Raw genomic sequence first — 25,726 nt, 5'->3', positions numbered from 1 at the left:
ATATCCCTCACACCTCTGAACCTGACCCAACCTTCCCAACCCTTAAAGATGTATTTGTCAAATTCTCAGAATGCTCAGCTGAGAGGCTCAGACAGCTATCTGAAGAATTCGAACTAAGTGATGATTCTTCTTAAGTAAGGAGTCACTTGAATGGATTTCTCCTGTGAATGACATTTGAGGTCTTTAAGCTCAAAGGACTCTCTGAACAAGTCAGAAATGACTATATCAAAGGAGCTGAGGAAAGACTTGAGATGCGTCTGGCGCGTGAAGCTAAGGAACAGGCAATAAAGGAAGCTGAAGAGAAGACAAGAAGAAAAGCTGAAGAGAATGCCAAGAAGGAAGCTGAGGAGAAAGTTGTCGCAGAAGCTACTGTTGTAGAAGCTGAAGCTATGGCTAAAGCTGACACTGAAAAAGCATCACGCGTAGCTGCAGAGGAAGTTGCAAAGACTACTGAAGTTACTCTAACTCGAGGTGAGTCATCGACATCTAATATTGCTTTGTTGGTGCTCTAGACTCTGGAAGAACTTCAGAAGGAACAACAACTTGTGATATCCAGACTCGACAAGCAAGACTCAATCAACTCCAGCATCCAGAACCTTCTTACCCAGTTACTTCAGAGGATGCCTCCTCCTTCAAACCCTTAAGCACCCTAGGCTTTCTATTTTTTTATGCTCTTAGTGTTTTTGCCTCTAAGGCTTTGTCTTTCTCTATAATTCTCAAAACTTATCTTATGAAGTATCACCTATGGTGATGGTAACGAGTTTTTGTGAGCCTCGATCCTATGGTGATGGATCAGGTGTGAGTACATAATTCCTATTATGGGGATTAGTGAAGCATTGCGTACGGTGAAGGTAGAGATTTGGCGTGTTCTGGTTCCAAGAGGGAATTTGATCCTATGTGGGGATTGAGGAGCAAAATAGATTTGCCATTCCACCCAAACTTTAGCTCAACAAAACCTTCACATTTAAATCTGAGACTAGGAACAAATTTTTTATCTAGTTCACTTCTATTGATAATTCCCTTTCGACCTTTTCTCTATTCCTTATATTTAATCGCATTGAAATCACTCGCCACATACCAAAAGTCATCTGACATATTTCTCTCAAACTCCCTTAATTGGTTCTAAAGCTCTCTCTTCTTTTGTATCTTGCGAAAAGAATAAACATTCACCACATAAATAGATTTACCTTCCCAGACAAAATTTAGCTCAACAAAACCTCTAAAACTAGAAACACAAATTCAAGTCTTCCACATTATAAGTATACCGCCCAATCTACCAATGGAACCTTTAAAAAACATGTTAGGAAAATGTTAAAGAGGAGTGGTTGCGTATCATGAAAATAATCACAAACCATACTTTTACAAATTTATAAAAGATTTAGCTTTCTTTTTCACACCTCTTTTAAAACATATAAAAAAAAGTTAATTAAGATAGTAATGTTTAGAGGTTGTGTGAATTTCCTTGAAATATTGAATCATCTTTTTAACTTTGAAGCAAGAAATCTCATTACTCAACTCTAAAGATTGAGTTTTAATGGTAGTTAAGAATCTAATACTTTTAATGTGTATTAGATTAAAGATTGGGAAAAATCCCCTAACCTCACCTCAATTCAATCTATATGAAACTAACACCCCGTCTATTTTCTCACATAACACAAACCTCCCTTGCCGTTAACTACATACAATTAAGTATCATCAAATAAAATATAACTTATCTTCTCCTTCTAAATTCATAAGCATGTTCTCTTTCCCTTTAAGAAATATTGATCGATCATTCTCGACACAATCTGGGTAACTCGTTTGAGTCACTTTCGTTCTCATGCTCTCAATAACATCATTTTCATTCTCGCCATGCTCTTAGTAATATCATTTTCATCGCTTATGCTCTCTTCGTGTTCTCAATATTACCCCCTCTATTTTCTCACCTAATACAAACTTCTCTCGTCATTCTACAATTTAACAAAATAGAACTTCTCTTCTCGTCATGCTCTTACCAACATCATTTTCATTCTCAACACACTGATATAACGTCATTTTCTTTTATTTACCAGTTTTTTTTTCATTCTGCTGTCCTTCCCATGACTGGTTGATGCCTCGTACTATTGTTTTTTGTTAAACCACACTTAAGAACAAAAGTTTGTTTTGAATCTATGAAATTAAATATGCAGCAGCTGGTTTTTTTTCAGTGGAGTATGTTTTACATACTATTTACCATGTTGTTACATATAATCTCAATAGATACTAAGAAATGATGAGGCATCAAGATAATGGGGCTGTTATGTTATTGTTCACTGATGTTAAAGTTGTGATCATACTTGATGTTAACAAATGACCCCAGTGCAGATATGAAATGGCACTTTTAAGTGAAGAATCTAAGCTAAGGGCCATATCCATAGCAACAGATTCATCTAATTCAAAAAACAGTCATTTTATTTGAGTAATGTAGAGGTCCAATGGAACAGATGTGAGCATTAAAACCAACACGCCTGTAACGATGGAGTCAATTGATTTATCAGACATGTAACGGTATCAACCATAGCACATTGAGGAAAATACCTGACTAGTCTGGTGACAGTAACAATATCATTTTTCAAATAGATCAAAAAAAAATGTAAACAGGGAATTAGTAACAGTAGGCTTATAATTGAGAAAACCTCAGTGTCGCAAGACCTGTAAAAGTTCAATTTACGCCAGTAAAAACGAAATGTCCAGTTACCAGACAGAAGTATAAATTCTGGACATCAGATACCATAGGCAAAACAGACAAATGACAAAAAAAAGTGAGAGATTTGAAAGAGATCAGATGGTAGTGCATGTTTGTTTCATCATCTATAACAGAACCGTTGGATAAATATCATCATATCTCCAAAACCAATACTAAGAAAATGATGTAAAATAAGGGATCAGATAGTAGATCTTTCACCAAATATGAGAAATTCACAGTAAGACTGGATGTCACATTTCAAGATTTTATCCTCATATCCCAATGCTACAAACTATTAGAAGCAAATAAATTTGAAATTCATACAAATTGAAGAACATACAAGGATCAGATAAGAAGTCAGTCACCATGTTACACCTTAGAGTGCAAATTAAGACTGGGGCGACAATTACTATCATCACATCCTACGTTTCAAGAATTTAACAAGTTATAACAAACAACGATTTCGAAAATTCAATATGCAGGATTAAAAAAGTGATGAGTTAGATCAAGAGAAAATCAGCATCAACATGAATTGAGAGGAGCAAGTATAGACGAGATCTAACATGTATTTGGATTCATGCTGCGGCTGCTTAACAACCAGGAATGAGAAGAGGTTTTGTAGTTGGGGGATATTTATAAGAAAGGGATTCAATTAGGGTTTCGACGGCGGCTGCAGTATCCGATAAAAACTCAAGAAAACAAAATTAACCGTGCCCGTATATTACTAAGTTACTAGTTTAATTTATGTTTTTAAATATTTTAAAATAAAAATAAATTACTTATATGCTATATGTTAACCATTTTGTGGATTTAGAACATAAGGATCTGTACACTCATCTCACATAGTTCTACAAACTTTATGGTACTCTTTGAGTGCTTGAAGCAAAGAAAGAAACATTGTTTATGTGGTTATTTCCCAACTCACTAATAGGAAAGGCAAAGGAATAGTACTTTAAACAACATAAACATGTAATGACGAATTGGAATATAGTTGAAGGAAAATTACTTAACATGTTTTTCTCGCACAACAAGTTCATGGAGACCAAGACAGTCATCGTCGTATTTTCCAAGGATCAACGAAAACATTATGTTAAGCTTGGGTAAGATACAAGTCCATGCTGATAAGGTGTCTAAATCCTGTATTAACAATCTAACACAAATCCACATCTTTTGCAATGGACTACAACAACAACCAAAGCTTCTATTAGATGCAATTACAGATGGTTCTCTAATGTCAAAAAGTGTTGAAGATGCAATAACAATCATAGAAAGAATAACACTCAATGATCACCAAGGGAAGTACAACATAAACCATGTACAGAGAAATATCAAAATGAGTGAGCTAAATACAAATGATGCAATCTTAGCTTATAACAAGTTGCTAACTCAAATTGTGGACGAGCTTACCAAGCAACTCTCAAAGTTGCCCAAATAACTCATGGAAATGCACAAAGTGCATAAACATACACAAATCTCTTATTGTGAGTTGTGAAGTAGAGAGCATCCCACGTGATTTTTCTCGTCCGTTAGAAGAAGACGTAATCTTTCTTGGAAATAAAAAAGGCTATGACAATACAACAAGAATTTTTAAAAGGGAAACAAATATAATCAAGGATGGAGACAAGAAGCAGGACCATCCAATAATTAGCATTCATACCAGAATTATAATGAGGCCCGTCTTTAATAAGACACAACTTCAAAGTTGGAGGACACACTAGACTAGTTCATTGAGTTGTCTATGGAAAATCAAAAGAACATGGATGCTTCAGTCAAAAACCTCGAGACGCAGATTGGTCAAATAGTTAAGCAACTAGCTGATCAACAATCAAGAGCATTCAATCCTAACACTCTAACCAACCCGAATAAGCATTACAACATAATCACAACTAGAAATGGTGAGGTGAATATGGAACCTGTAAGCATTATTGCTAACTCAAAAGAAAGCTAAAAATAAAAAGAAATTAAGAAATAAATAGAATGACAAATTACAAATGACAAGGAAGAAAAGGAGTTGGAGAAAGAGGAGGCAAATACAAAAGGTCAAAGAGCTTAGGAGGAAAAACTAAATAAGAGTTTGTGTTTAATGTTTCTAGAATCTTCCTTATCTACAAACTCCAATTAAGAATAAGAAGAAGAGGCAATGTTCAAGGTTTCAAGATATTTTCAAACAACTATAAAAAATCATATTGTTCTTCGAAACCTTTAAACAAATGCCCATATATGTTAAGTACATGAAAAACATCCTAAAAAGAAGAAAATGTACATTGATAACTGAAGCTAGCAGAAATATACCTGAAAGTATCACCCGCTCGAACATACAACAGACTCGCCATCGAACTTTATTTATTCCCGAAGGAAAGAGAAAACATCGATAAAATATGGGGGAAAGAGATATGATGGGTAAGGAAGTCGGTTATGCAAGGGGAAAGTGTTAACACCCCTAACATCCATGGTACTCCATGGGAACCGTTTTGTTTTTTATTACTCGAATGAGTGCTATATCTAAAGATTACTCCTAAAAGAATAGGGAGGAAAGGAAAAGAATAGGTAGAGTGCTCGGTGAGGATTAGGGCCCTCATGCCTACGTATCCTCATAGTGCAATGAGGAATTCAGAGCTCCGTAGTTCAAAGAACTAGTGGTGGGAGATGAAAAGAAGTTGTGATCAAAGTATGGTCTGAACCAAAGGATAGTGTTTTGAACTCCAAAGATGGGTGAAAACATGAACCCAAGAGTAAAACTGGCATAAACCGATATGTGGACTAACATGGCTTCCACTATATGGTATAGCTGAAAACAAGGAGAGTTAAGTGTTTAGGGACGATCCAAACAGCTTTTAGTTCACAAGGTGACGCAGGTGGAGCACAAAGAGATAGTGTATTTGGCTCAAAGATAACTGGTATATCACATGAAGTGAATGAAGGTAGAATATGAATGCATAATAGAGATGAATGAAATGAAGTGACCAAAGTCACAGAAATGAAGGGTTTTGGTAACAAGCGACTGAAAAGGTATAGTTTGAAACCAAAGGTAAAGGTGTATTGGAATCCACAGGAGAAATGAGATTCGTACCATAGAGGAAAACAACGTCTTAACCAAAAAAGAAGAAATTAAATGTCTGGGTACGAGGCAAACAACTCTAGGTACAAATGTGGACTGCCGTTACATCTTTCTAAAAGGGTGTATATGGATATCCCAAAGAAACTATGTTTTGGTGTCAAATAAATAGTATGTCACTAGGTGAACGGTTTATGATCGAAGGTAGATAATGGATCGTGAAAGATATGAATGGTGCCCTAAGGCGGAAGGGAGAATAATTAGGATTATGCTCGCCAAGGATTCACATCCTAGTGCCTACGTATTATCATTATGCAATGAGAAAGTTAGAGCAATCGTAGTTCGTGGAACTATGAGGACAAAGAGGAATGAAAGTGATGAAAAGTATAACTTGCACCAACAAAATGGTATCACAAGGTATTTGTCTAAGCAACAGGGCCTTACAAGACAAACCCAACTTCAGAGGTTAACTGCCATGGAACAAAGAGGGAGATATTTGTCTAAGCAACATGGCCTTACAAGACAAACACCACTTCAAGGAATGATTGCAGTATTGTAGTACAGGGAATAATATAACACTTGCTAGGGAACAAACAGTCCGGGATCAAAGATTGAATGGTATCTTGGATCCATGAAGGAAAAAGACTCTAAATCGAATAGCAAACAAACGTCTTAGTCAAAAAAGAATGAATTAAATGTTTGGGGACAATCCAAACAACTCACGATTCATGAGGTGAACTGTCGCTATATCATCCTAAAAGGATGTACATGGAGTCCAAGTAGAAGTATATTTGATCTCAAAAAAATGGTATTAATTGAATGAATGAAGAATGATGTGATTGATAAATAAGGTAGCTCGCGAAGAATCTGGATTCTTCTGCCTACGTATCCTTATAGTGCAATAAGGAAATCAGAGCTTTAGTACTTCAGACCACTAGGGCTGAAAAAAAAATGATTGATGAGGCGAAAAAAGTGATTGATTTATAACAAAAGGTGACGAGACTTGACAGTTGATTGATAAGAATCACACTAAATTATATGAATAAGGGTGAATGCTTTGAATAGTTAGGGCCTACACCACATACGCAAAGTCACTCTAGGCAAGAGTAGGAGAAACTCCATCTCATTATTCCTTATTACTTAAGGCTCATGGTGCATGATACTTCTAATAACTGACAAGTTGTTGGAGAAGAATCTTCATTGTTTCTCCTTGTTTTGTGTGAAGAAGGCTTGGTGGTTTACTCGATTCGTATTGCACTAAAGTCTATGAATAAGGGCGAACACCTTAAATAGCTAGGGCTTACGCTCCGTACGCAAAGTCGCTCTAGACAGGGGTAGGAGGGGAATCGGATATGCACATGGATTCTTCTTAATCATGTGCGAGAGGCATAATTCGGGTTTGGACCTTGACGAACCATAACCGGAGCAAATGGAAATAGACAATAATCGGAGGGGAATCGATCCACCTCACTCTAGGGCTTTGATTCCCCTCATGGAACTCTGTCCTCCAGTGACCTTAGAATGCAAAAGGGAGAGAGGTTCGTCGGCGCCAAGTAGAGATCCTTGACCTTGAGCTTTCTTCTTTTCTTTCCTTCGATCTCTTATTCTCCTTATTGCTATATGCTTTTTCTGTTATCTGATAGAAATTGAGAGTGTAGATAATGGAGTTTAGGACAAGCTTATTGAAGCTCTAATGATGAGCTTCAATGACCTCTATTGAGTGCGTATGGGTGAGGTTGAGGGAGAGAGGTTGAAAATTCAGAGAGTTTCAAAGTGTTTCACATAGAGTGAAGATTCAAACGAAAATTGGAAGGAAGGATTGATTTATAGTGATTAGGTTTGGCTTGGTGAGCTTAGGAATTAGCTTCAGAACTAGTTGGAAGTAGGTCGAAGTTAGTTAGGATGGCTCACTGAGTTAACCGAAAACTCAATTAGTTAGAGCCTTGAACTCAGTGAAAGGATTAGTTAGGTTAGTGAACTTTGAATCAGTTAGTTATTAGGAAACAATTAGTTGCAATGGGAAAATATGAATAGAAATTCCCAGTTAGTTAATTATTAAAATGGAATGGCTGCAATCCTTGGTTAGTTTAAATGTCATTTTGAAGTTTTCTAGAAAAATGGAGATTAGTCTAAATTTGTTACTTGATGTCCAGTAAAATGTGGAGTTGCCCTTAATTGTCATTTTGTTAAACTGAATTTAAAGTGCTATTGTGTTAAAGGTAAAACTCGATTTGGGGTTGCATTGGCCTGATGGTTTTGGATACTTGTTGACTTATTGATTTCAGCATTGATGCAGGATTGTTGCTCAGGTTAATGCCTTGCCATGATGCTGACATAATTGTTGTGTGTTGGTGTACACTTACTGCAGGGTTGTGGTCCACATTTGGTGCTTACCTGGTCATGAACTCACTGATGTTGTATGGGCTGCAGGATGTTGTGATTCTGCACATGAAGTTAATCATTGGTTTCCAGCAGGGCCAATTTGCAACATGGTTGAAATTTTCCTTCTGACTTGATATGGTGCAGCGGGGTTCTTGGCCTGGTTCAACGGAGTGTTTTGCCCTGGTGTTGTTTTGTTAACTGTGACCTGTTAGCTTGTTCTGCAGGGTTTTATCGTATTTGCCAATTGGTTAAGATGAAGGTCTCCTGAAGCTGACATGGAATGGAGCTTATTATGAACTATAGTGGATGATAGGAACCTGTTTGCAGGTTAATGGCTAGTGGCAGCTAAATAGTTATGACAGAAAATCAAGGATCTGAATACAACTTTGTTAGAATGCTATTAATCTCTGTTAACTTTGGTAGGCTGCTGGTTACTGGTGTGAATGCTCAAGAGGCTTTGCTTACCATGATTGCAGTTGGATTTCGCTGTTAGCTGGTGAAGTAATTCAACTCATTCTTCCTGCAGGACTTGATCAATAGTTGGCATCAGATTTTCCTGTTAAAAGGAGTAAGTTGCATTGCCTTTTTTCTTCTTCTATCATACGTTTAGAAGTGGCAAATGAATGGTTGTTAATGTTACAAAGTCTATGTGTTCCTACTGTCATGAGCTTGCCGCAGTTAGTCATGAATGTTATGTTGTTGTTATGAGTGAATGAGAGGATGTGCTAATGTATTATTTGAATGGTTATTTTGTTGGATGCTGCTGAATATGCAATATTAGTGTGTACCTTGTTATATATGACAGAATGCCATTTGGACTATTTGTGATTGCTTGTTACATGACATGATTGATTTTGGATGTAATGTCATGTACATGGCTATGAACTTATATGAACTTTGATTGGGTTGTTGATTTGTATGCAAGGCTGATGTGCATTGAATCAAAGCTTCACCATGGTCATTATGGAAGTTCCATGGTCATGGTTAACAATAAAAACATGCTTGCTTGAAATGGTAAACCAATGAATGGAAGATGTATGAGATGGAGAATGAAGCTTGAAGAGTGATTGATTATGAATTTCACAAATTTAGAAAACAAGTGTTAACTTTGGTCAAAGTTGACCAAAAAGTCAATTGTTGACCAAAGTCAACACTTGGTCAAAGTTGCCAAAATTTGTAATTTTTCATGTGATGATCAATGTAATGGCTTGTAATGGATTGTAAATGGTTATTTGAATGGACGTTAGATGGTTTTTGTACATGTAAATGCTTGAATTTGGATTGAAGTGATCATAAACATGACTTGTAAGTGGATTTGAAGTTGAAGTTGAATGAACAAGACTTGTAATGAAATGGATTTAGGTATGTTTGAAATGACTGAAATCAAACCAAAGATCCACAATTGACACATGAAAGAAAGAAATAAGGACCTTAGCAAGACCACGGGGCATAATGAACTAGGGCCTAAACAAAGACCTATGGACCAAGCAATAATGGCATGACAAAGATCAAAATGGATGAATAGAAGTAGATGAAGTTTGTGAGGCTAAGAACCTGGACTTAAGCATAAATGAATGGAACCACAACCAAGGCAATAACATGAATGAGAAGCTGGGTGAAGCACACAACATATGTGACTAGGGTTAGGAGGCCCACCAATGAAAATGAGACCACATTAGGGTTTAGATGACATAAAGCATGCCACAATGAAGTCTTTTGAATCCAAGATCAAGAAATTATGGTTTTGAATGTCACCATATGAAAAGTCAAGCCACAAGGAACATTAGGACCTTACCCTCCTTAATTAGGGTTACATGAGGCATGCCCTTCAAACAAGGCCTTTGAATCAATCATGATGCTTCACACACGAGTCTTCAATGAATGGAACTCCCAATTAGGGATTTGATAGCCAAGACAAGGTTAAGAGAATCTCCATAGGATTCCATCATCATACCATTAAGAATTAGGGTTTGGAACCCTCGAGGAGTGCTTTGATGAAACCTTGTTAAGTCCACATCTCCAAAACCAGACAATTAGGGTTTCACATCCCCTATGCTTTGATGAATAGCCAAGCCATACTTTTGAAGTTTGATTCACACACAAACCCTAGTTTTACAAGCCAGGAGCTTTGGATCTATAGTGACCCCCTAACGGATGAATGATGCATACGAATGAGTTATGAATATATGCACATGATCCCCAAGTCAAGTGGTTGAATGAAAAGATGAAAAAGGGAAGGTAAAATTTCAGGGTACAACAATGGCGATCAATTAAGATGAAATCAAGTTGCATTGCCATCAGTTATGTGATGGCCAAAGGCCTAATAATTAACACCCCGCGCTGACCAAAGGTCCAATAACACGAGGGACGTTATCTAGTTCTGCAACATTATGGTTTGTTGTTACTTTGATTGACTTATTTTTGTAGGCAATGTGTTGAGCAAGATGTCTTGACATGTTGTATGACATCCTGGCCCAAGCATTGTTCATACTACTCATACTGGGGTTTAGTGTTCCAAGTAATTGACTAATTTATAAGCTGTGAGAAGTGGAATATGGAGAATCAAAGTTCATCATTTGTAGATGTATTAATTTCACCAAGGCCCATAAAAGGAGTAATAATAAAAACGTATAGATGCATATGCTAAAAAATATGGCGGATACAACTCAATTTGAGGTGGAGGTTCCTGATACGGAACTAGTTCTAATGAGGAAAATTTTACAATGACCTCTAATTGTCATCTAACTCGTGATAAGGTAAATGTGAATATTGTACCATCTTAGGGATAAAATTATGATGAACTTGATTGTTATACTTGGTTGCAAAACTCAAAAATAGAGGCCTTCAAAGAGACATTCCAAAGCAAAGAGAGTCGAAGATGGTTAAAGAAACATACTTGTGGGCTTACTAAACTACCTAAGTAGAAAAAGGTTATTGGGTAATGGTTGCAAGTGAAAAGATAAAGGTTTAAGTATGATTTAGACTTAATCAAGACTGTTGAATAATGATTTCAATTTGGAGAGATAAGCAAGGTGGTTGATGGTTAAATTGGCTTCACCATTGACTTTGAGTCAAGGTAGAGATTTGTGAAAGTCTGTCTTACAGTCTTAAGTCATGAAGATAATGAAAACATGTTTTGATATTGTTAAAAATCAGGATGGCGAAAAACACCTAAAAGGAGGCACCAAAGCTATGGAGTGGTGGTCTAACAAGTTGGCCGAAAGTTGACGGAGGAGGAAGTCTTACGAGTCTTGTAGTGGTCGGATGTTCAACATTTATAAAAATATATCTCTATCACTTTTGTTTGACAAGAAAAGCAGGCATGGGGAATAGGTGACAATCATAGTTAGAGAGACGATAATATAAACAATTAAGAGTTTTTGAAAATAGGGAAAACTTTAGAGGTTTCTAAGGAATTTGAGAAACACTTTTAAATACTTTGGGTTTGTGTACAAAGAGAGTTAGAGAGATTGAAAATATTTAGGGGCAAAAAATAAGGGTTGTTTTGGTAACTCAGATGATTATTTTCTTGTAAGTTATTTTTACACTACTACAACTAATACATTTCATGATAATGTTTTCCTCCCACTCAGTAAAAAACTGTGGTATAATTCTAGGAAGCACCATGATTTATTTTAAAAAACACCATATATTCTCTTGGATGTTGAATATAACCAAGGGAAAAAGCAATTCATGACATGCTTCGAATCCCAACAAAACTAGTTTAAGTGTTATTTCTGTAAAAATTGTGCATTTCTTATTATTTAATTTTTAATTTGTTAATTAATTGATTTATTCCTTCGATTTCTTTAATTACCGAGGAGTTTTATTTTACTATAAAAGCACTCATTCATTAAATTTTACCCTAAACATAGTCGCTTCAAACTCGTATACATCATTCTTTGGGATGGATTGTAAAGTTGAAAAACTCTTTAAGGTTTTATGTTGTATGTTATTCTTCGAACATCAATCTTGAACAAAACATTTTTTCAGCTCTTGCAATCCATCTCACACAATGATGTTTTTATGTTGTTGTTTTTGTTGTTGTTGGTGTTGTTTCCATATCTCTTGCAATGTCATGGTTATATTTTGGGATCATCTTCCTATGTTGTCAATCAAAGAAAACACTCCTGAATATTGAAAAATTTATTCCTAAATATATTGTAAATTATACACAAAGAAAGTGGTGAATGATAAAAAAAATTGAAAAAAAAAAATTACATGTTATTTTTAATTTTTTACCATTCACCAAGTAATATATTATCTAGGTTCTTATATAAAAATGAGGAAAAGTCCATAGTTTATTTTAAATTTTTAATAAATAATGAAATAACATTTTCTATCGGTTTTAGAAAAGAACTTAGGGGTATAGTTACTCAGTTAACCAACAATAACAATGCCTAAAATATTGTCAAACATCAATCTACAAGAAACCATCTATATCCAATAAGAATGCGAACACCATCACTATATATCTTGGACGCTATCTTGCGAAACTCAAACATTTATAATGAAAGTGTTTGCCATGAAAATATTGATAATGAAAGCTTGAAACAGATCTCTAGGTGCAGAGGAAATATGTTTTAAGGTTGGTGTTCTTAAATAATATCTTGTATTTTTACTTGAATTTTATGTTATGTATCTAACATTTTTTATAATATATCAGAAATTGAAAGCGTGCAAACCATTGATCTCGGAAAGTATTGGATAAATTTAGATTTATTCAAAGTGATGATGATGAATTAAATATCATATATAATTTAATTATTTTGTATGAATAATGTAATTCAATATTTAGTATAAACAATTTAATTTAATATTTAGTGTAAATAATATAATTTGTATTTAATTTCTTGATTTTTGAAAGAAAAAAAATGAGAGGTATGTGGTGATAATTTTAAAAATATATGTTTATTGAAGATCGAACTAATAACAATTTTACCGGTTATTTCAAAATCGAATGGTATAGTGGAGATTTTTTTATAATGCTTTTCATGAAAAATGTTGGGTTGTTTGTTTATTGTAAATTTGAATTTAGTGGTATATAGTGTTTAAGTATACCTCAAGAAATACGAGTGTTGTATTTTATATATTTTAATACGTTGTTTTCTAATAAAGAAAACAGTGCAATTCACTAGCAATAAATTATAGTAACCCATGGAGTTAAAGTACTAACAAGTATTCAAGTGATAAACCTCATTTGTCAAATGTGAAATCATGTAGGCACGTTTCTCCTCATAATTGACATTTGACATTTTTCTATGGTTTCAATTCCAGTATTTTGCCAACTATGCAGCATGTGAGTGTGGTGCATGTCAATGTTTGTATCTATCTATAACATCCATGTGACATTTATTATTAATCCAACACATAAAATTAAGTAGTTTGTTCCATTATTTCCTATAACAAACCTCTAAGGCTATAACTACCTACGTTTGCTTGCATTTCATTTCATCAAAGAAGAAAAAGAAAATGAGAAAATCACTTGGCTGGTGTTTTATTTTCATATGTCTTTTAATTCCATTAGTAATCGCAGATTGGAACATATTGAAGCAATCACGTAATGGGTTGGACATTAGTTTGAAGAATTATTGTGAAAGTTGGAGAATGAATGTTGAATTGCACAACCTAAGAGATTTTGAGGTTGTGCCTGGAGAATGCATTGAGGATATTGGAAAATATATGAGGTCTACACAATATAAAGTTGATTCAGAAAGAGCAACTCAAGAGTGTTTGGTTCATGTTAGCACGACTTGTAATTTGAAGAATGATGGAAGAGATGCTTGGATTTTTGACATTGATGACACTCTTCTTTCAACTCTTCCTTACTACAAGAACAATCAATATGGGTAACTTCTTAATTTCATTCTTTAATAATACTTGATATTTATTTAGTCCAAATTAGGTGATCATATGGAGAACGCTCAAATGAGATGATCCAAATCTCTTTGAATTTGAATAGCGGTGAAACAGTTTCGATCCGTCGAACATGCTTGCTTTGGTCGCGTTTTATCGTAGAATGGACTAAGATTTTAGATTTATACTCTATAAAATATTTGCTATGCCCCATGCAGTTTTTTTTTAAAAACTTTTATGAACGTTAATATTAATATAATTTTATAATATTTAGTCTTTAGAATGCAAAGTTCATATATGTTTCGCTTCACCTTTATTTTTGTTGGGACAAAGAATGAGATTAAATGAGATGGACATACTTGTTTACCACCTTAAATTAAACTATAGGAGTCTCTACGAGTCTCGTTAAGACAACTCAGTTAATAGTTATGCAAGAATATCAGATGCAGAGACGTGAGTTCAAACCCACGACATCCCAAGAATTTCAGCCACTAAATTACTTGAATCCACACCTTTTAGTTTTTTTCGGATCTTGACCTACTTGAGATTACTAATAATAGTATAAAATTATAATGATGGTTTTTTATTGATGATAGGGGAAATAAATTGAATGTGACATCTCTTGAAGAATGGATGGGAAAGGGCAAAGCACCATCTTTTGATTATTCATTGAAGCTATTCAATGAACTTAAGTCAAGAGGTATTCAAATAATCTTAATCACTGCAAGGAGGGAACATCTTAGATCAGCCACAATTGACAACCTTGTCAATGTTGGTTACTATGGTTGGACTAGAATTTTCTTCAGGTAATTAGAATAGTTTATCTCTATTATGATGTTTTGTTACATTTATATTCCTCATTCTTTTTTTTACTATTTTTTTATCCTTTGCAGAGGTGTTGCTGATGAATATGTATCAGTGCAAAAGTACAAGTCTGATGTTAGAAAAGAACTCATTAAAAATGGTGGTTATCGCATTTGGGGCATTCTTGGGGACCAATATAGTAGCATCGAGGGGATTCCAAGTCCTAGAAGGGCATTCAAACTCCCAAATCCAATGTACTATGTTGCCTAATTAGTGCGCATTAGATTATTTCTGTCTTTAAAATTATTTATTTGATTATTTTTTGAAACAATATTTATTTGCTTATAACACTTAAAATATTTCAATATGTATAGGTTGAAATAATTATTGATGTGTATATTTATCTTTATTTTTTGAAATTTTCATCTATAACAAATAAAAAATATATAAAATATTATTCTCTATCTCAAAATAGTTGTTATAATTGTTCATTTCACGAACTATCTGTTTATTATTGATGTATTTGAATTAGTGAGAGAATAATAAATTGAGAGAATTATAATTGAAAGATAAAAATTAAAAACTAAAAACGACACTTATTTTGATACTAATAATTTTATAAGATGCAACATTTATTTTGGAACGAAAGGGAATAATTTACTTACTAAAACCAATATTATTATAATATAAAAACACTTATATAGTAAAATAAAAAAATGAAAAATGTAATTAAAAATTTAACTTAAAAACTGCTCTATGAAACACATGGAAAAATCGGCCACAAAACCGATTAAATCGTATATGATTGACAATTTAAGCAGTTATTCATATCCAATCGAACGCTTGTATTTTGCTTATTCAAGTGAAATATAATTTTCTTTTATAGCCAAAATTCTATTTATTGAGTCTCACTAAGAAAAATTCAATTGATAGTTATATATACAGATCATATCGGATGTAGGGCGCGAGTTCGAACTAACGGCATCACACTTTTGTTCATCTTTAATAAAATGGATTCAAGCTATTAGATTACTTAACAAAAAAAACACCTTGTTATTTTTGGTTGTTATCGATGCGGAGTTAAATAACAAATAATTACTTAAAAGTGACTGAGTAGGGACCGATTTATTTTGGCTTTTTTTAAAAATAATTGTTATAGTATTATATAATTTAATGAATTTTTTAAAATAATTTTTATAGTGTTATATTTAATGTAAAAAAAAATTTACAAAGATATTTTTGCATTAAAACTTCAAATAAAATTTGATTTGAATAATTATTCTTATAATGTTATTTTAGATACTTTATTATTTTATTGAAAAAATTAAATGTTAAAATTTTAAAAAATCACTTAATTTTAAAACTATTTCAAATAGATTTTCATAAAAAACATTTTTAAGATATAACTTTTTGAAAAATTACGATTTTAATTATGTTTTGATCTTAAATAATGTATGTTTATATTATAGAATATCAAAATTAGTCTTTCAATTTAATATATATATATATATATATATATATATATATATATATATATATATATATATATATATATATATATATATATATATATATATATATAACTTTTAATATTTTGAAAAATAATTTTATAAAATATACTTTTAAAAATAAAAGAAAAATAAAAAATTTAAAACTAAAATAAATGATTACTTTTCTCCTGAATTGTAGGAATGTTCAACAATGAAATGTCTCATACATATAACTACTTTAGAAACCAATATTAAAGTATCAAAGTTATTTGAGCATTTCTTAATGCATCCTATATGTCTCTACTGGACCACGTGAATTTCTAAAAATATTTTCTGTTTTTGGAGATACATCTTCGAACATGCTTCTTACATACTCAACAAATACCATTTTGAGTTGCACCCTATATAAGTTGGATTATTTTTATTTTGGAGATGCATCTCCGTAATATTTTAAGAAATACCTTATTTATTTACGATTTCAGTAGAAATTTCGAAGATGAATCTCCGGAATTATGGGCGAGATTTTGAAATTTTTTGCCACATTTGCATGTCAGATATTTTCGGAGGTGCATCTCTGAAAATATCTGATAAAAGAAGCAGATGTATGATCACACAACCATTGTTGTCATGGTTGGTTTCCAACCAAACCCTTCACCAAAAAATCCTCTATCCTTAATCCATTTTTTCACTCCAAATCTCCATTGTTTTGATTCATCACATCATAGGGAGTAAAAGAAGATAGAATTTCAGGTAAATATCATTCTTCTTCCTATGCATTGCTCACATTAATCAAGCTTTTGTGTCCATAAATGTATCTCCGAAACATGTATGAACTTGTCCGGAGATACATCTCTGAAACTAGTCTGTGTTCAGTTTTTTATTCTATTTTCAATAGTGTCACTTATATGTTGTTATGTTGTAATTGTTTTTATTAGATATGGTGCATCCCGATATTTTCCAAAAAAAAAATTATTTCTCCGGATGTCCAAGATATTGTCGTGAAGGCGGTAGATGTTGGCAATCAATTTAAAAACAAGCAAGAGTTTGAATCTCTTGATCAAATGCTTCAATAGATTCATACGAAGGCCTCTAAACTTGGGTTTGGTGTGGTTATCGGAAGGTCCGATAATGTTTCAGATGGATGATACACTTTTATGACAATGGCGCGCGAAAGAAACAGGAAGTATATAACCCATCTCTGGAATTTTAAAAGAGACGACACTGGATCTAGAAAATGCGAGTGTCCGTCCAAGGTGCGTGGTTACATGTTGGCAAACAAAATTTGGAGATTTAATGTGATATGTGGTTTGCATAATCATGATTTATGTGAAAAATTAGTCGGTCATCCTAGTCTGTGTCAGCTCATGCCGGAAGAGAAGGAATATGTTGCTGATATGACCTTGAATCTGGTTCAATCGAAAAATATATTTGCAACATTGAAATGGAAACGACCCAAAAATATATCAAATATCAAGCAAGTGTATAATATTCGGTACCTAACTAACAAAGGGCTTATGGTGGATAGAAATGAAATGCAACAACTCTTGAAACTGTTGGATGATAACAGTTACATGTCTAGGTATCGAACGTACGAGGATGGAGTTACTGTTAGAGATATATTTTGGACTCATCCTGATTCCATAAAGGTGTTCAACATGTTTCCTACGGTGCTCATACTTAACTCAACCTACAAGATCAACAAGTATAGACTTCCATTATTGGAGATGATTGGTGTTACCTCAACTGAGAAGACATATTATGTTGATTTTGCATTTCTTGAGTGTGAAAAAAAGGACAATTTTACTTGGGCCTTAGAGGTATGTCAGACACTATTGAAGGACCAAGGTGAGATGCCTAAAGCGATTGTTACCGACCGTGATACCGCATTGATGAATTTGGTTCCAAAGGTATTTCCTTCTTCTAATGCATTATTTTATAGGTATCACATAACAAAAAATGTGAGAAGTAGAGTTAAACATGCGGTAGGGATGAAACAGATAGAGTCTGAAGATGGGAAAATGGTGAAGGAGGGTGTGGTTGTGAAAAAATAAAGGATGCATGGAATCATATAATAAATTCTTCCACAAAAGAATTATATGCCGATTTCGTTATGCATTTCAGGAAAATGTGTGAAAAGTATCAGAATTTGTTGAAAAATGTTGAAAGCACAATTCTTGACCAGGTGAAAGAGTAAATTGTTTGTGTATGGACTGATAATGTTAGACATCTTGAAAATACAACAAATAACAGAGTTAAGTCTGCCCATGCTACTTTGAAAAATTGATTGGGAAATAGTAAGGAAAATTTGTGTAGAGACTGGGACTCCGTGAACCGCATGATTCAAAACCAACATAATGAGGTACAAACATCAATTGGTCGGAGCATCACAGTTTTGGAACACAAGTTTAAAGACAACACTATATAATCTCAATTGGTCAGTAACATTTATCGAGCGGGTTTGAACTATATTTTTCATGAGGCTAAATGAGTTGATAACGTAGGCTCCGGTTGCATAAAGTGTGGATGCACAATTGCGAAAATATATGGTCTCCCATGTGCTTGTGTTATTTCTAAAAAAGTGAAACTTGGTGACCCAATAAAAATGGACGACGTTTGCACTCATTGGAAGAGACTTAGGTTTGATGATGATGGTCTCATGAATAACGATAAATCGAATATCTCTATTTTGAATGAATGGGAAGTGATACAAGAGAGATTTTTGAAAGCCAATGACAACATGAAACTCAAAATCTAAGAATAATTAAGGAATATTGTCTATCCGGAAACCACTGATATGAAACTGCCCTCTCAACTGGTAAAAACAAAAGGTGCTCTGAAGAAAATAAAGTCTACACAGAATGACAATTCGACTACACGATCTCCTTCATATTTTGAACATGATGACAAAGTATTTCCCAACTCACAAACTCCAAAATCTCAAAAAAGTATTGTCAAAGGAGCTCACATTAACAAACCACCTCTGACGCCACCTCCGCCAAAGATTCCATTCTTCGACAAGATGTCAGTTTTTATGCATAAATATATTAAGTGGATCGTCAATATTGAGGGGGGTGCGATTACCGAGCCGTTTCAGTTTTACTCGATAAAGGAGAAGATAGTCATACACTTTTCCGCCATTAACTTCTCAAAGAGTTGAAGACGCATAAAAAATATACACACGGTTGTAAGTAAAGAAAGAAAACTTCAACAATGTTTATGAGTCACTTGTTCCTTGCCTTAGCGGACTGACTCCGGATACAAAATGGGTGCGCTTCCCTAAAATGGGTCACCTAATAACATGTGCTTATGATCGAGTGTGTGTTGATTTGACACAATATGGTTTTTCAGAAACCTTTTTTTCACTGCGTAGCTCCCCACCTCAAAATCCAAATAATTGTATTATGTGAATTGGGTGGCTCTCAAAATCAAGTCATTTTGTTCAAGTTTACTTGAAATCGGAATGCCCTATATCACTTACATCACCTAAGTGGATGGCTCATTCAACAACAAAAGTTAAAACTTGGTCAGATCATTTTATAGAAAGGATGCAAGAGTTTGAGAAATTAAGCAACATTGAAAGAGAATCAAATGCACAAAAATCCAAGGGATTATCACCCATAGATTTAGCCGACGACCTATGTTTCGATTCTTTTTAATTTCTTGTGTAGTCGGACAAATAAATGTATGTAATTGTGTCTCAATATAAATGAAGTGTAATATATTCAACAATTGTTCATATTATGTCTTAATGCATTTTTGATATTCTCTATAACAACAATTGTTCTTTTGTTAAAAAAAACAGGTTTTGTCTTGAAACTGGTTCATGAGAAGTTCCAGAGATGCATCTTTGGAACAAGATAATAAGGTGCGGTCCCAGAGATATATCTCTGGAATCAGCATGTCGGTCATTGAGTGGTCCATATTGATCTATGACTTCTATAAGTTAAGGTGATCTTATGTTATATTTCACACAAACTGAAAATGTCTCAAATGTCGCAACTAAACATTGTCTGGTATGTCGCAAATGTCTCATTCTCCAGCTCAACACACAGGCGCACGTTCAAGCTCAACGGCTTCACCTCCCTTGAAGATATCAAAGACGAAATTTATTATCTCTTATCTTACGGAGACAATTGAAAGATTGTGAAACTCGAGTACCGTTCACCGTCGATTGACAACATGGGAATATTAAGTTCAACAAATTTGAGCTCAAGACACAAGAGGATGTTATGTCTATATGGAATACGTTTTTCTTTTTTGAACCAAGAGTTCCGCTCGAGTTGGAAGCGACTATTTTAAGAACGGTCGAAGATATTCTAAAGATGTTGAAGCATCCACTTGGATATTGAAGTGTAATGTTGCATGTTATGTTGAACTCGTCTATGTAATCATAATTTTATTTTATGAATCTTAATTTCATTTTGGAAAAATTCTTTATTTTTGGATGTGGTACTGATATATCTAGCTTAAGAAAATGCAACTATGAGAAATTTCCGAAGATGCATTCCAAAATAAAATAAATCAAACAATAGGTTGTCACTTTAAATAATTTTATTTTAGTGTGTTCTGAGATGAATCTCCAAAAACAGAGAGTATTTATAAAAATTCACTTTAATACCATAAAAACTTACTGGGTGCTTTAAGAAATGGTATTGATTCTGAAACATTCAATCTTCTCTTTAACCAATATCACACGATTGAAACAAGTGCCTCTCCATTAGCATTTGTTATATCATTTACTTTTTAGCAATTGAACCGATAATATTTATTTAACCACTATCAAGGGTAATGAGAAGACAATATTGTATAACATTATCACATTTTTCCAACTTATACACTAAAATATCACATTTTCCACACTATATACCATGTTTAAGCAATTTCCCATATCAAATCGGAGTCGCACACATGTTTTCAAACAATTTTTTTTTGGCATAAGGCACTTTCCTAATCATTTGGAAGGTGTATTGAAAATTTTAAAGGTTTCGTCCATTGCAATGTAGGTTGCCTTAAAAATTTTAAAGGGTCCGCATAATGTATTGGAGGGCTCTGAAACTTATTTATTTATTTAAATTATAATTGATTTTTTTAATTATAATTGATTTTTTTAATTATTTATAATTAATTATAATTGATTGTAATTGATTTTTTGTTTAAAAAATACAAAATAATAATAATAATAATAATTAGAACAATGATTAGTTAATAAATAAAGTAATATTATATTAAATAAAACATTAATTAAAACAATATTTATTTATTTAATGATAATAAAATCATATTAAAAAATATATCTAACGTTGATTTTGACCCGATCGTGACAAGCAGCAGGCAATTCCACATGGGGGAGCTACTCCATGTCGTGGGGAGCTACTCCATGTCGCGTAGTCCTTTTAGGTTGTATTAGGTTCTCATTATTATTTGGTGGTCGAGTAGAAGTTTCATCATCATTTCTATGATTTAAGCGACCATGTCATCAGCTAAATCCACCGCTGCACTGCCATAATTTAATGTGTTTTTCTCATAAATCTAATTATGTAGGATAGTAGTTTGGGTTGAGTTTTGGATGAAAGGGGTGTAGTTTTGTTGTTCTTGGGATGAATTTGTAGTGAATGATTGTGATGAGAAAAAAGGGATTTGAGGTTGGGGTGTTTGGAAGATGTTGTAATGTTAGTTGTTTTGGTAGTGTTGTCTTAGGATGTAAGGTGGTTGTGTTGGGTTGAAAGATCGTTAGGTGTTAAAGATAGGATGTTGGGTGTTGGTGGTGTGAGGTGATTATGTTGGGATGTAAGTGCTTATGGATGGTCTGATGTGTTAGAAGTTTGAAGGTGAGGGTTGGCTAGGAGGGTCAAATCATAATCTATTATATGATAGATACAAATTTGAAACAAATCTATACCAAACTAAGTACTCATAGTTTGATTTTACATTATATGGGTATGATATAGTCTTGTAAGACAGTATCGTGGCAGTTTTTTCTTGTAAGACAGTATCGTGGCAGTTTTTTCATTGAAGATGCTCTTGTCTATTATGGCCTCCCCAATTTCTAATTTTTCATTTGTCAAACGTTCAACTTGTATTATACTCGTCCATGCACCTAAGTAGACCCGAAATGTCTTGTTGAATGCTAAATTAGAATTTAACTCTATTTGTATGATGCATTTCCACTATAGTGAAAGCGATTAGAAATAATGTTAAACTCCACATTTCACTATCTATTGGATCCTCATCTACAAGCTCAAGATAAGACCTTCATATAATTTTTACATAAATTTAAATATTTAGTTAAAAATTAATGTTAAACTTTAAATATTAATAGTTTAGGTTTGAAGATAATACATCATCTTCCTCGAAATGATTGAAGAACGACCGATATCTAGTAGTACAATGATGGGGCATTTTTCATAATTCATCCATAATGCAGATCACCTAAAAACAAATAGTTATTAGAAAATACTTAGAAAAAATATATTTGTAAATTTATTTTGGTTTAAACTTATTTGGTTGCTAATAACTCATACGCAACCCTTAACATTTTAATTTTTTACTGTTTTATTTGATTTTAATTTGAGTATTGAATTGAGTTTTGTTGTTTTTAACTAAATTAGTAAACAACAGATTAGGTGTTATGTCTTGTGAATTTTATGTGTTTTTACATGTTCAGGAGTTACCCTAGTGACGAGTTATGTCGCACCAAGAATGTATTTCTTGTTCAACAGGATTTAGGGCCAGAAGATGTTGAATAAAATGGAAAACATCAAGAGGAATGAGAAAATAAAAGGAGATTGGCGTGAAAGAAGTAAGTTGAGTTGGAAAGTAAAAGGATAAGATCAAAGTTAGAAGATGAAAGAGTTCGAAATAGTACAGCTACTGCAGCACGCAGCTTCTCCGCTGTGCACAATAGATTTGTAACCAAACACTTTGTCTCAGTGTAACACCCTAAAATCCCGAAAATATTTTTATAAAAGAGATAAACAATTATTTCTCCAAAACAGGTGTTACACATACTCAACAAACATACTCTTTCAAAATAAAACGTTAAATATGCAATGGAACTCAACTTCAAACATACTTCAAAATTGTCTCGATGAAAAAAAATGAATAATCCAAAAAGTGACATCATAGCAATAATGAAAACGTCCAAAATCCAGTGTTACAAATCAGAGCACTGATGGATACTAAATAACGCTGAAAACAACAGAATAAATGAAGAGGCCTCAACGCCGTCGTCTAGCTCAACATTTTACGGAATTATCCATGTCTCCAATTCCTCTCTGGAACATATTCTCTCTGAACAATGAGACTGTCACGAGCTCTCTCTGAGCATTATACCTCGTCACTAGCTCTCTCTGAGCACTGGACCTTGTCATTGGCTCTCTGAGCACTAGACCTCGTCACTAGCTCTCTCTGAGCACCAAACGTCTTCGTACTAGAGTCCTGTATATCTCCAATATACATGAATACATGAACATATAATGTCAATCATAACTCATAAGCAATCAAGAAATGACATCTTGTATCCATAAAAATGTTCTCTCTAAGCAAAAGTCCTCTCTGGACAAGGTTTTCTCTGAACCACACAACTCGAAAATAATTCTATATAATTAAATCTCAATAACTATATTAAAACAACATAGTAAAATATATATTATTACTCAATAACTCAAATTATTGATCAACTCAGAAAACCCCCAAACACATGAATTGAGTACTAATTATTTATATTTGCTCACAAATCGTCAAAAAGGTAACAATCTTTGTCTTTAAGTCAACAAAGTCCTTAAGGCAAACTCTAAACAACTCTATAACAATCTCCATAACTCCAAATGACTCTAAAGTACTCCAAAGTATTCTAAAGTACTGAAAAGTACTCTAAAATACTCAAAAGTACTTTAAAGTACTCAAAATACAACTCTTGCATATAAAGATAACTCTTATAAACTCTATTGACTGGCGATCCGACTCAAATAATACTTAAACAACCCAAGATCACAATTTGATCTCAAACTTATCAAAAGGGTAGTTAAAGGTCGTTGAACTCGAAATTTCTCAAAACTCAATAATATGCAATTCACATAACACTCCAAACACATCAAACTAACGTATTAAGCACATTATAGTCAACTCAACCATTTCAGACTCAACTCTAAATATGACAGTAGTTCAAAATACAACACTAACTCACTTCTCTAAACATATCCGAACTCAAATTCAACACTAGACATGTTAACTCTAAACTCATAACAATTTAACTCCCTTAATTTAATCAACTCTAAAATATATCACTAACTCAATTTTAAGTTATTTACAATTATGTTCAATTTTTTTAAATTGCTAAAGAGTTTTCCAAATATCTAGACTTAACTCTAAAATTGTCTCACTTTAAAATCTCATCAAATATTATATAATTATGATAAAATTAGGAAACTCTGCAGTCTAAAAGTTCTTTAAATTCTATTTTAAAAGCACTTAATTACACTTCAACCGGAGTTACGAAACTCCAGTTCTATTCATTTCAGTTCATCCTTATCGCAATAATTCCTGCATAAACTCTAAAGCAGACTGTCTGACTTCAAAATAGCGAGAAATATTATATTCTCATGATAAAACTATGGAATTATCCAATTTGAAATATAATTAAATTATCTTTCTAACGCAACTGACGACACCCCAAACGGATCTTACGAAACTCAAGTTACGCGTGAAACATGATGACCAACGTAAGACTAAAATTGACTATGTTTCTGGTATAAAAACCAACCAACTGCTACTGTTGTAGTACTTCTAGACCTAAATTCTCCACTTCAAAATAAATATTCATGTGTTAACCTTCTATCACAATTCACGTCACCTCAAACAAACTTACGAAACTTAAGTTATGCATGAAATAAGACAATCAGTCCCCTCATGTGTCTACCTACGATTTTCTATGATTTTCTCCCTACTTAACAGATTCAAAACTCACATACTTCACCTATTTGAGTTCTAACCGCCCTAAAAATACACAGATAAACAACACCATTGAAAGGACACAAAAATTAGGGTTAGCAATAACATCAACAAGGCATCAACATCAAGATCAAATTCAAGATTGTACACAGATTACTGCTATCGTTTTATCATAATGCACCAACATATGTATCAAATCAAAATTCAAGAATGTACACATATCACTTAATAGAGAATACAAATTATATCATATTTTCTAGAATAAAAGTAAACATTTATCAATCTAACGCCTCAAAGGATTTTGCCCAAACCCTCTTTGGTCACAAACAACAAATATAAATTAAAGGAAAATGGAGAAGCCGTGAGGGTAGGAATCCTCACTATCCATCTATTTAGTCACCCATGAGTAAAAAAATTCTCCCTCCTTACCTCGAAATTATCGACCAATGAAGCGTTTGGCGTTGGGATTTTATTTCTGCCTATTTT

At 33.4% G+C, this 25,726-nt stretch overlaps 2 protein-coding genes, 1 long non-coding RNA gene and 2 other non-coding genes across 5 annotated transcripts; 3 read left to right on the top strand and 2 right to left on the bottom strand.

The window, feature by feature from the left end:
* Positions 1-2,793: 2,793 nt before the first annotated feature.
* On the bottom strand, positions 2,794-2,868 carry LOC127099461 (small nucleolar RNA Z195/SNORD33/SNORD32 family). Its single transcript, XR_007793959.1, has one exon. It is a non-coding gene; the product is annotated as a small nucleolar RNA Z195/SNORD33/SNORD32 family (small nucleolar RNA).
* Positions 2,869-3,046: 178 nt separating this feature from the next.
* On the bottom strand, positions 3,047-3,127 carry LOC127099506 (small nucleolar RNA U31b). The gene has a single exon (XR_007794001.1). It is a non-coding gene; the product is annotated as a small nucleolar RNA U31b (small nucleolar RNA).
* A 3,734-nt stretch (positions 3,128-6,861) lies between these two features.
* LOC127091652 (uncharacterized) lies at positions 6,862-9,408 on the top strand. The gene is made up of 2 exons (XR_007791958.1): positions 6,862-7,312; positions 8,128-9,408. It is a non-coding gene; the product is annotated as an uncharacterized LOC127091652 (long non-coding RNA).
* A 4,125-nt stretch (positions 9,409-13,533) lies between these two features.
* Positions 13,534-15,273, top strand: LOC127091651 (acid phosphatase 1). The gene is made up of 3 exons (XM_051030339.1): positions 13,534-13,990; positions 14,594-14,803; positions 14,891-15,273. The coding sequence occupies exons 1-3, from the start codon at positions 13,614-13,616 to the stop codon at positions 15,069-15,071; spliced, it is 768 nt and encodes a 255-aa protein (XP_050886296.1). The 5' UTR covers positions 13,534-13,613; the 3' UTR covers positions 15,072-15,273.
* Positions 15,274-17,451: 2,178 nt separating this feature from the next.
* LOC127095206 (protein FAR-RED ELONGATED HYPOCOTYL 3-like) lies at positions 17,452-18,342 on the top strand. Its single transcript, XM_051033925.1, has one exon. It carries the CDS (start codon positions 17,452-17,454, stop codon positions 18,340-18,342), a length of 891 nt encoding a protein of 296 aa, XP_050889882.1.
* Positions 18,343-25,726: the final 7,384 nt, after the last annotated feature.

Source organism: Lathyrus oleraceus, chromosome 6, assembly GCF_024323335.1.
Source record: "Lathyrus oleraceus cultivar Zhongwan6 chromosome 6, CAAS_Psat_ZW6_1.0, whole genome shotgun sequence".
Taxonomy (NCBI): Eukaryota; Viridiplantae; Streptophyta; class Magnoliopsida; order Fabales; family Fabaceae; genus Lathyrus; species Lathyrus oleraceus.
This window is presented reverse-complemented; position numbering and strand designations above follow the sequence as displayed.